At 34.5% G+C, this 11,741-nt stretch overlaps 1 protein-coding gene across 3 annotated transcripts; it reads left to right on the top strand.

The window, feature by feature from the left end:
• Window positions 1-902: 902 nt before the first annotated feature.
• On the top strand, window positions 903-8,249 carry LOC18055832 (probable sucrose-phosphate synthase 1). 3 transcript variants are annotated; one of them, XM_024192324.1, is made up of 14 exons: window positions 903-1,324; window positions 1,408-1,497; window positions 2,579-2,594; window positions 2,767-3,008; window positions 3,296-3,359; window positions 3,471-4,169; window positions 4,295-4,411; window positions 4,554-4,685; window positions 4,786-4,962; window positions 5,289-5,342; window positions 5,451-5,513; window positions 5,646-6,590; window positions 6,740-6,867; window positions 7,617-8,249. In XM_024192324.1, the coding sequence occupies exons 1-14, from the start codon at window positions 1,188-1,190 to the stop codon at window positions 7,894-7,896; spliced, it is 3,144 nt and encodes a 1,047-aa protein (XP_024048092.1). In that variant the 5' UTR covers window positions 903-1,187; the 3' UTR covers window positions 7,897-8,249. The 3 variants fall into 3 exon arrangements, with proteins under 3 accessions (XP_024048092.1, XP_006453095.1, XP_024048093.1); XM_006453032.2 differs by lacking the exon at window positions 2,579-2,594; XM_024192325.1 differs by lacking the exons at window positions 903-1,324; window positions 2,579-2,594 and having other exon boundaries at window positions 1,420-1,493.
• The last annotated feature ends 3,492 nt before the right edge of the window (window positions 8,250-11,741 follow it).

Below are 11,741 nucleotides of genomic sequence, written 5' to 3'. Positions count from 1 at the left end.
ATGTTACACTAAATATGGCTTAAAGACTTCTCTGTCGGACATGGCTAAGGTGCAGATGCTGCAAGTAACAGCTTCGAACTTTCCCATTTCCATCACCTTGCGTTGGGGCCTCTTTCTCTCCCCTCTAGCACCCGTGGAAGTTTCCCATTGGCTGCTGTTACTTACAGAAGCTGTAACATAGACTTCTCCCTTCTCTGTCATTGATTAGGTAATCTACAAAGCATATTACGAGAATATGTCCATAATAATTACAGGTGTAAAACCAAATTGAGGAAACACTGGACCCCGCACGCAGCCCACTCGCTGTTTTCAGATTCGGTACTAAAAGATTCAACGTCCTTATACCCATATCTATTTGACACCTGTCTTTTTCTCCTATTATTAAACAATTCACAATAACATCTCTTAAATTTCTTTTTCACACGATTTTCCTAATTTGTTAAAATCTCTCTAGTGAGGACATAGTGTGCCCTTTTGTATTAAAATGGTCACAGATTTTGCTAAAATGACTCAAGCTGTGTTTAAAATTGAGGTTAGACAGTTGTAATTTAAAAATTATAATACTAAAATATTTAATAAATATTATTTATTGTAACTTGTAAGTTATATTTATATAATTTTTTACTTGTATAATGAGTATTTTATTATCTCAAAATGGTCCCAGATTGTGCTGAAATGACTCAATTGCCCTTCAAGGTTAAGTCAGGGACCTGTTTGATACAAATGGAAAAATGTGTCCTTGTTTTGAGAAAACGTAAAAAGTTTGGGACAAGAACTTTTTCACACAGCGAGTAATTGATTCATTTCAGTACTCGTTAGTTACTGCAACAAATTTCACAAATTTTCCATCGAAGAGAGGAAAACAAAAAACAAAAAACAAAATTTTACCGTTTTAAGACCCCAAAATCACTCAAACATTAGTGCGTCCTCTCTGTCTCTTCTCATTTTCAATTCATTTCACTCTCTCTCTCTCTCTCTCTCTCTCTCACACACACACACACACACTTCAGTTGAATTCACAGTGCCACCTTATCATATATAAACAAACACCACTAAATAAATTATTCACACACACACACACACACATATATATATTTGGTTGTAGAATCAACTTCTCAACAAGAAGAAGAAGAAGAAGAAGATGGCAGGAAACGATTGGATAAACAGTTACCTCGAAGCAATACTTGATGTGGGCCCCGGTCTCGACGACGCTAAATCCTCGCTGCTCTTGCGAGAGAGAGGGAGGTTCAGTCCGACGAGGTACTTCGTCGAGGAAGTCATCACCGGATTCGATGAGACCGATCTCCACCGTTCCTGGGTTAAGGTACGCTTTATTTGTTTATTTATTTATTCGTATAATAATAGTATGTATTTTGATATGTATATTTCTACGCATGTGTTTTGTAGGCTCAAGCGACGAGGAGTCCTCAAGAGAGGAATACGCGGCTGGAGAACATGTGTTGGAGGATTTGGAACTTGGCTCGTCAGAAAAAGCAGGTTTCCTTTCTTTTTCTTTTCCCTTTTTTTCAAATTTTTAATTTTAATTTGTGAGCGTCGGTTTTCTTTGTTTTACTTGGTTCTGTACTTAGCGATGTGAATTAATAATGCTGTTTAAGAATTTGTTTGGAAGGCTCTGAAGTTATAGAATTTTTCAGAAAGGTCCTCGATGAAGAGAGATCATAGATGGAAGGGTTGAGTAAATCAGTGTGGTCTAATCTAGGTGCAGTTTAGTCAAACATTCTGATTTTGATTTTTTTTATTTATTTAGTATTGGTTAATTTTCTACTTGGTTTATTATAGTTCCATTTATTTATTAATATATTTAGAGGTATTTTCAACATTATTAAAAGAATATTCAAGCAGTTAGAGAGTTTTTTAACCCTCCAGTTTGTAGAATTTGACAAAAGGTGTTTTTTGGATGAAAAAAAGGTACTTGGAATATCTATTATCTTCTGAAGAATCTCTTGACGGCCACTTTTCGATAAATACATTTTGAGTGAGCAAAAAATCCTTGAATATGCTTATATGGCAAATGATAGTTGCTTATATTATTTATTAACTTATTAAAAAGAGAGAGAGAGAGAGAGAGAGCAAAAAGGTGCTATATCAACTGCTGTTTTAGAAAGCACTTTTGAGCAAAGTGATTAATTGAAAAGAACTGCCAATGCACCCTAATTCTATTAGTAATTTGCTTTTACATAGATTTTAGAGTAAATTGTCCTCCGGACTACAGGACATTGATGTTCAGTTTTGTGGCTTATTTGAAAAACATGGAACTCAAATTGAAGGATACATGAAACACTAATTGAAGGATTTTACTTTATTTCTTTTTCTTTATACTTTTCCCATATGAGAAATAAGTGATAATGATTCATTCTTCTCTCACAACTTTGCTGAAATTCCAATTTTTTTTGTAATTGTTGGATGATGGAATAGATAAACTTCCAAATATATGATTTTGCTGTCTTTTAAGTAAGTTTTACTTTGAATATGTGGCACACATTAGACAAACCGAAGGTATTTTAATAATTATCTTAAAGTAGCTTTTCTTTTCTTCTATTCTTCATGGCTGGCACAGCTTTCAAGTGCAAACAGTATGTTCCTGATGGATACAAAATAACAACAAAACGAAAAGACAGTATACTTTGCCATTATTTTCCTGTTTTATTTTTATTGATGTTCTTGTTTTGTTTTAATGGAAAAGACATCATGGTCTTTCCCGAGACTTAGCGATTCATAAGTTAATAGTGATCTGTTCTTTTGTAGCTTGAGGGAGAGGCAGCTCAGAGAATGGCGAAACGTCGTCTTGAACGTGAAAGAGGCCGGAGGGAAGCAACTGCTGATATGTCTGAAGACTTGTCTGAGGGAGAAAAAGGGGACATTGTCAGCGATGTATCGGCTCATGGTGATAGTACTAGAAGCAGACTACCTAGAATAAGCTCTGTTGATGCAATGGAAACATGGATTAGTCAACAGAAAGGAAAAAAGCTATATATTGTGCTAATAAGGCATGAACTGAACTCTCACTTTAATTGATGATGGCAAAGAAGATAATGAAATGATTGGTTTATGTCGCTGTATTTATCGATGTTTTTTTTCTTAGTAAAATTGTTCATAAACGTTGCTCTCATTTTCTGATGTACATATTGTAACTATTATCTGAATATCAATTTATTCACTAAGATCAAAACTTAATGGCTTACTAGATGTGTTTGGATTTTGGTACATGCTAAAATATACAAGAATTCCAATATATAATATTTCTGATGATATTTAACAACTACTTTGCCTGCAGCATTCATGGTCTCATACGAGGTGAAAATATGGAGTTGGGCCGTGATTCTGATACTGGTGGTCAGGTAACATTTGGTTGCAAAAGCTTCTTTCTGCTGTAGGCATTTCTGTCCCTAGAAAACTTTTGAAGTTACATGTCAAATAACAGATGAATTTCTACATATTCTTTCTTCTAGGTTAAGTATGTTGTGGAACTTGCAAGAGCCTTGGGCTCCATGCCAGGAGTTTATCGAGTTGATTTGCTCACTAGACAAGTATCGGCACCGGATGTAGATTGGAGTTATGGTGAACCCACAGAGATGCTGACTCCACGCAACTCAGATGATTTCATGGACGATATGGGGGAGAGCAGCGGTGCTTATATCATTCGAATACCATTTGGACCAAAAGATAAATATATCGCTAAAGAACTTTTATGGCCTCACATCCCTGAGTTTGTTGATGGTGCACTCAACCATATCATACGGATGTCCAATGTTCTAGGGGAGCAAATTGGTGGTGGGAAGCCAGTCTGGCCTGTTGCCATCCATGGGCATTATGCAGATGCAGGTGACTCAGCTGCCCTTCTATCCGGTGCTCTTAACGTGCCAATGCTTTTTACTGGCCATTCACTTGGCCGTGATAAGTTAGAGCAGCTTTTAAAACAAGCTCGATTATCAAGGGATGAAATAAATGCTACGTACAAAATAATGCGTCGAATAGAGGCTGAGGAATTATCCCTTGATGCCTCTGAAATAGTGATAACTAGCACTAGGCAGGAGATAGAAGAGCAATGGCGTTTATATGATGGTTTTGATCCTGTACTAGAGCGTAAACTACGAGCCAGGATTAAACGTAATGTGAGCTGTTATGGCAAGTTCATGCCTCGCATGGCTGTAAGTAACTTCTTCTTTTTTGGTTGTGCGGGAAGTTGCTCTTCTTGTTGTCAAGATAATGTTTGTTGGAGGTACATATTTTCTGGTATCATTGTATATGATTGATGATGTTTAGTTTTCTGCAGATAATTCCTCCTGGAATGGAGTTCCATCATATTGTTCCCCAAGATGGTGATATGGATGGTGAAACAGAAGGAAATGAAGACAATCCTGCTTCTCCAGATCCGCCTATCTGGTCTGAGGTATTAATAGTTACCTGGGCATTTCTTTGTGTGTCCGTGATGGACGGCCTACGCTAACTGAATTAGATGATGTTACTGAAGTCGGATAAACATTTAATGCACCTGTATAATTGATGTCGGATTTTAAGTTATTGTGTTGCAGATAATGCGCTTCTTTACAAACCCACGTAAGCCTGTGATTCTTGCACTTGCTAGGCCGGATCCAAAAAAGAATATCACAACTTTGGTTAAAGCATTTGGAGAATGTCGTCCATTAAGAGAGCTTGCTAATCTTGTATGTTTTAAACTCCATGACATTTGATTGTTGAAGAAATCTTGTTTGTAAGCTGACATTTTTGTTGTATCTTCGTTTTCTTTTCATCTTTGCCTTGCAGACTCTGATTATGGGTAACCGAGATGGGATTGATGAAATGTCAAGCACAAGTGCTTCTGTTCTTCTCTCAGTGCTGAAGCTTATTGACAAATATGATCTGTATGGGCAAGTTGCATACCCGAAACATCATAAACAATCTGATGTTCCTGAAATATATCGTCTGGCAGCAAAGACAAAGGTACTTCTTGCTTCATTAAACTTGGTGGTAATTTACTATCATGATTTTATGAAGTGTGTATTCAACTATGTCCATTATTTTCTAGTCTAAACACTAGTCATCTGTCTGAGACCCCAAATCACCGAATTATACTTCCATCTGACATGTTTAATCATATTACTTTGTGTTATTTAGTTATTATCTAATCTGTAAAGTGGATTTGCTGTTATTACAATTTTCGAGTGTTCAACTGCATGCTTTTGAAATAAAATTTAGCTGTTACTCTTTTTCATATAAATATACTTGTGGTATATCTTACAGTTGTAATTTATCCAACTGTTGTGCAGGGTGTTTTCATAAATCCAGCTTTTATAGAGCCTTTTGGGCTTACTTTGATTGAGGTACTATTTCTAGTACTGTATATTAAAAAAAAAAAACTGCGACTGTTTATTTTTCACCCAAAGCTCAAATTTCACACTTTTTTTTTCTTTTTTGGGGTGGCTGAGCAGGCAGCGGCTCATGGTTTGCCCATTGTGGCCACTAAGAATGGAGGACCTGTTGATATACATCGGGTACACTCTGATTTCCCATAAATATTGGTTATTAGAGACCAAATGAAGGAGTCAAGCAAGTTTTACATTTGTATACTAGAGCCAGAAAGGAGTTTACCAAGATTTCGTTACTGATGGAGAGTATTGTTACAGGTTCTTGACAATGGTCTTCTTGTCGATCCCCATGATCAGCAGTCTATTGCTGATGCTCTTCTTAAGCTTGTTGCTGATAAGCAACTTTGGGCAAGGTGTCGACAGAATGGATTGAAGAACATTCACCTATTTTCTTGGCCAGAGCACTGTAAAACTTACCTATCTCGTATAGCCGGTTGCAAACCCAGGCATCCGCAGTGGCAGAGAAATGATGATGGAGGTGAGACATCAGAGTCAGATTCACCAGGCGATTCCTTGAGAGATATACAGGATATATCTTTGAACTTGAAGTTTTCATTGGATGGAGAAAAGAGTGGAGCTAGTGGAAATGATGATTCTTTAGACTCTGAAGGAAATGTTGCCGACAGAAAGAGTAGGTTGGAGAATGCTGTTCTGGCATGGTCAAAGGGTGTTCTGAAAGATACCCGAAAGTCTGGTTCCACAGATAAAGTGGACCAGAATACAGGTGCTGCTAAGTTTCCAGCATTGAGGAGGCGGAAGCATATCTTTGTCATTTCTGTGGATTGTGATAGCACTACAGGTCTTCTTGATGCGACTAAGAAGATCTGTGAGGCTGTGGAAAAGGAAAGGACTGAAGGCTCTATAGGGTTCATATTGTCAACATCAATGACCATATCTGAGATTCACTCTTTTCTGGTATCAGGTCACTTGAGCCCTAGTGATTTTGATGCCTTTATTTGTAACAGTGGCAGTGATCTCTACTATTCAACTCTTAATTCTGAGGATGGCCCTTTCGTGGTTGACTTCTATTACCACTCACACATTGAATATCGTTGGGGTGGGGAAGGACTGAGGAAGACTTTGGTCCGGTGGGCATCTCAAGTTACTGATAAAAAAGCGGAAAGTGGAGAAAAGGTTTTGACACCAGCTGAACAACTTTCAACCAACTACTGCTATGCTTTTAGTGTGCAAAAGCCTGGAATGGTAAAGTTTCTTCTCTTAATCTGTCTGAACAATTGGGACATAATTATTTCTTCTGAATGGTGAATTTTATTGATATGGGTTAAGATTTAGTGCAGTTGATTGTCATCATGGGAAATCTCATTTGGTATCTTACTTATGTCTGTTTTCAGACTCCCCCTGTTAAGGAGCTTCGGAAGGTGCTGAGAATTCAAGCGCTTCGTTGTCATGTTATTTATTGCCAAAATGGTAGCAGGATTAATGTAATTCCAGTTTTGGCATCACGTTCCCAGGCTCTGAGGTAAAATTTTCATTTTTTATTAATGGCAATTTAAATCTTGTTTATACCTTTAAATTCTTCAGATTCCTATCTTAATCATGTAAGTATTGAGCTGTTAAGTTGCCACAAGGCCCAAAAACTTAACCCTAATAGGTCTAGGCTCATAATTGTATTTAAACATTAACAATGCTTCATGTGCAACTGTGCAAGGCATGTGGGCGAAACTCAATGGCCATGATTCATAGGAACTTCACAAATCAAATACAATAGGGAGATTCAATCACCAGATCACCTAGTCAAAACCTGTCCTAATATGATGTTAAGTTATTACTTGCTTAAAAGCCTTAATTGATGGGTTATGATACAACAATAACATTTAAGCTTTAACAAGCATCATGACTTGAGTTGGTGCACCATGGTAGAATAACACCAAGGAGTTCTATATTTCCATTGATCTTGTATTAATAGCTCAAGCATTGCATGCCTGGGGCAACAGATTACTAGGTTTATGGCTTTATGCACCATTGTTAAATTAAAAGTGCAACTGTGTTTTTAAACCAGTAAAATGCAATAATAAGGATATCATGTGTTGAGCTTTGAACCGATAATTTGATTGATTAAAATTAATAACTATGATTCATATGTTTGTGGCATCAACAGTCAAACATGGTCCCAGGGATTTTGTGTCATTTATTCTGGCCCCTTGGTCATGTAATTAAAATTTGTGCTATAATATTTTATCAAATTTAATGGCTTTGAATATATATCAGGTATCTATATCTTCGGTGGGGTGTGGAGTTGTCAAAGATGGTGGTTTTTGTTGGGGAGTCTGGGGACACGGACTACGAAGGATTGCTTGGGGGTGTGCACAAAACTGTAATATTGAAGGGCATTTGCAGCAGTTCAAGCAATCAAATCCATGCTAACCGAAGCTACCCTCTCTCAGATGTCATGCCAATTGACAGTCCCAACATTGTTCAGACGCCTGAAGATTGCACAACTTCTGATATCCGCAGTTCTTTGGAGCAATTAGGACTTCTTAAGGTCTGAAAGGTTTCAGCCTTGTCTCGCTCCCTCCTTATCCTTTCGTTTAAATTCATCTGAGATCTTCTCACGTCTGTCTGACATTGTTCATATTTGGGTCTTTCTCTGTTGGCCTTGTTATGCAAAGCATTCTCTTCATTTTTTTATCTCTTTCTTCCATTTTGTATATTCACTGAAACCCCAAAAGACTCGATGTCTTGTTGCTGCTATCGGCCTTATTTTGTCAATGAGCCAGATCACTTGCAGATGAAATCTGGATGAAAATAATTACGAGTTACTTGGTATAAATTGTAAAATAAAAGCCTTTTGTCCGCATGAGACTATTACACAAATGAAAGCAGTGTTGATTTTTTCCTCAATTGTTTTTTATAATCTGTTACATAAGACTATCTTCTTCGGATATGCAATCAATGACGAAATGAAATTATGAAGCACAAGGGTTCATTTGGCATTGGAATGAAGCATCTGGTAAAAACATGTAGCTGCTGTGGTTTTAGGGCAATGTGATTTTATCCGAGAATTGTTTGATGAAAAGCTAATAACATTCTTTTCGCGGCGCGGTGGGGGTGGGTAGGGGGCGAAAAACTTATATGATCTTCATTAATTTTGTCAAAAATATTATTTAAAAATTATATTTGTCAAGTGTAATAAATTTTTATTTTACAATTTAATAAGAGTTTTAGCTATTAAGCCATAATAGTACGTTTACTTCTCAAACAGGGGAATTGAGATCTAAAATCAAAATTATTGACGACGTTACTTTGTAAAATAAAGATAGAAATCGAAATTAGATTCGTAGGGTCACTCGAATTTGAGAATGGGGAATGAGAGATTGATTCTCAAGAGAGGAGGTGAGAATTAATCTCTCATTCCTATGATTGACCATTTTGCTCCCTAATAAAATAAAAAATACACATTTTGTCCTCATTTGAAAAAAATTATTATAATCAATTAATTAATATATTATTCTAATTAATTAATGTAATAATGTTTATTATTATTATTAATGACAAAATTTTTTACAATTAATTAAAATATTAATACATTATTAACAACAACAACAACAACAACAATAATAATAATAATAATTTTTTAATAATAATCACGATAATTAAAATACAAAATAATAATTATGATAATAATTCATTAAGTATTTTTTAGTAATATTATTACAATCTCACTTATGTTCGATTCTAATAATAAAACAAAATGAACTCATTAAAAGTAATCCAATTCATTTTGATTTCAATTCTTAATAAATAACTTATTCTAATTCTCATTCTCCGTTCTCATTCTAGTCCATTACGATTCTTACTCATTTAGTAAATACATCTTAGATGTGTTCCCTAATGTGATTACAAAATGTATCCCAAATGCATCTAGAGTGCGCTGGAATAGGATTAATCCAAGTCAAATCAATGTTCCCAATTCCAGTGAGCGTACATTGTTCGATGATGTAAATTGAAGGAAGCATACATTATTACACAATAACATTAAATATTGGATATTAAATATTGGATATGTGTAGTAAAGTACAAGTATGGGAAACTCATTCTCTCCTTGGTAAGCCTTTGACCGGAGTAAAAGTCCATTAAAACGGTACACAAATTGACGAAATTTTCCCACACTAGTTTCCTTTGCCAACCACAAGTTTCTTCATTCAATTCATTAGGAATGGGTGCCGCCCAGTCACAATCTATAACTATATGATAAATGGTGTCATGTATTTTACACACACACACCCATTGAAAGAATTTATGTCCATTCTCTGCATTCATCGTCATCCCACTCTTAAATGCACAGCGCAGGTCACCGTACTTATTAATTTACTCGGACATGTCAACGCGTCTTTCTTCTTTTAATTTTGAATAAATTAAGTACTTCTTTTTTATATTTGGTTTTCACAAGTTTTTGACTATGATGTAGATGTACTCTCTCTCTCTCTCTCTTTTTGACTACGATGTAGATGTATGTACTCTCTTTCTCTGTCTCATTCAATATTTCAAAGCTACTGCCTGAGTGCCTGGCTGTTGAGGTGAATTAAGCATGCAACACAAGTCATTAGTTGGAGAAGAAATGTGCAGCTTCTGGTTAACGTTGGAGTGTCTTAATGACTAATAAGAAAATAAACTAAGTGTTAATTGTTATTAATTATTTGGTAGATAAATTTATAATCCAAGGGTCTAATTAACGGTTGGCCACCAGTCTCCCACCGGTGGAATTAATGGTTGCCCAATTTCCTGGCTAATCCCAACCATCACAATCGCGTTTATAATTAAGAATTTGAAAGGTTTAAACAAATGAAAACTGAAAACTTGGATGATTAACCGACACAATGCCATAAATCTTGCTCCCTTTGTAGTTTGGGTTCCTTTCAAGAGAATAGAATCTTCAAGGTATCAAAAGAACCCCCCCCCCCAAAAAAAAAAAAAAAACTAGCTAGCAATGTATATAAGGCAAATAGGCAACTTCCACGACTAATTTGATGGATAGGGAAATATTATGTTGATGCGATCGAATTTTAAATAGGTTAATGAACCTATTAGCTCAAATTTTTTTAAGTTAATTCTTTAATTTCGTAGTTTGAATATTTAAATTTTGAGCAGGTTGGATTTATTTCTAAATATTTAGAATAAAATCATTCTTCAAAAATATGTATAAGAGAATTTAAATACTTACCAATCCACATGAAACATGAAAAAAGAGTAATTTACCACATTCATCCATTGGATGGTACCCAAGATTTCTTGTACCTATTTACAAAATAATAATAAGAGTTCTTAATATTTAAATCAATGTTTTACTTTTTAATAATGATTACAAGATGATATATATGTGTGGGGAAGAGTGAAGGCTTTCTTAACGTAGTATCAAATTCTATATTTATTCATCCCTTAGACACCAAAAAAATCAATTGGGCATACCTTTGGAGAAGTTTAGATAAAATGATAACATATTTATTATTGTGTAGGTGCATTTGTATTACATTATATTAATTATACCGTATTATGGCGTCTTGCATTGGATGCATTACATTAGTTGTAATATAATATTATGTTTGGTGTAGTATGCAGCGCATTATATATAAAATAATATTATTTTGTATTAATGTTAAAATTATATTAATATTATTTATATTTATTAATATTTTTATCAAAATTTGAAATTAAGCATTAAATAATTATTTTTATATATTAAAATTTTAACATAGAAATTATCTAATAATATGCTATTATTATATAATAAAATATTATGTTATATTATTAGTAATATTATATTATAATATAATTTATTTCTATATATTAATTATCATAATATAGTATAATCATATTATAATATACAATATGCAAAGTTTCCAATTCTATGTGAACAACAACACTACATACACACACGCACACTCTCACACACGGTGATTGCGTGTATTATTATAATTAATTGAGCATATTTTTAAATTATACTCGATAGATTTTGAGACTCGGCTATAATCATATAAATATAAACTCCGAATAGTAGTGATTGTGAAATGAATATGGTAATGTATGATAGTTTGAAAAAAAAAAATCTTCAGATCATATTAGTAAATTAATACAAGTTTACCCATAAAAACAAATATACATTGTATTTTTGACTATTTTCTAACACGTAACTATCATATGAAGACACTAAATTAATACACTAATAAAAGAAGCTATCTCAATTTTGTGGTATATACACCCACCACTTTTGATCCCCCATGAATCAAGAAGACCCAAAATTTATTGTTAACCTAACAACTTCAACTTCAATTTGAACACGCTTTAAAATTTGCATGCAACTCCAAACTAACTTGTGGGAAACTCTTTAAATGTTGG

This window comes from Citrus clementina, unplaced genomic scaffold (assembly GCF_000493195.1).
Source record: "Citrus clementina cultivar Clemenules unplaced genomic scaffold, Citrus_clementina_v1.0 scaffold_1, whole genome shotgun sequence".
Lineage (NCBI taxonomy): Eukaryota > Viridiplantae > Streptophyta > Magnoliopsida > Sapindales > Rutaceae > Citrus > Citrus x clementina.
Note: the sequence above shows the minus strand (reverse complement) of the source record. Positions and strands in the feature narration are given on the sequence as shown.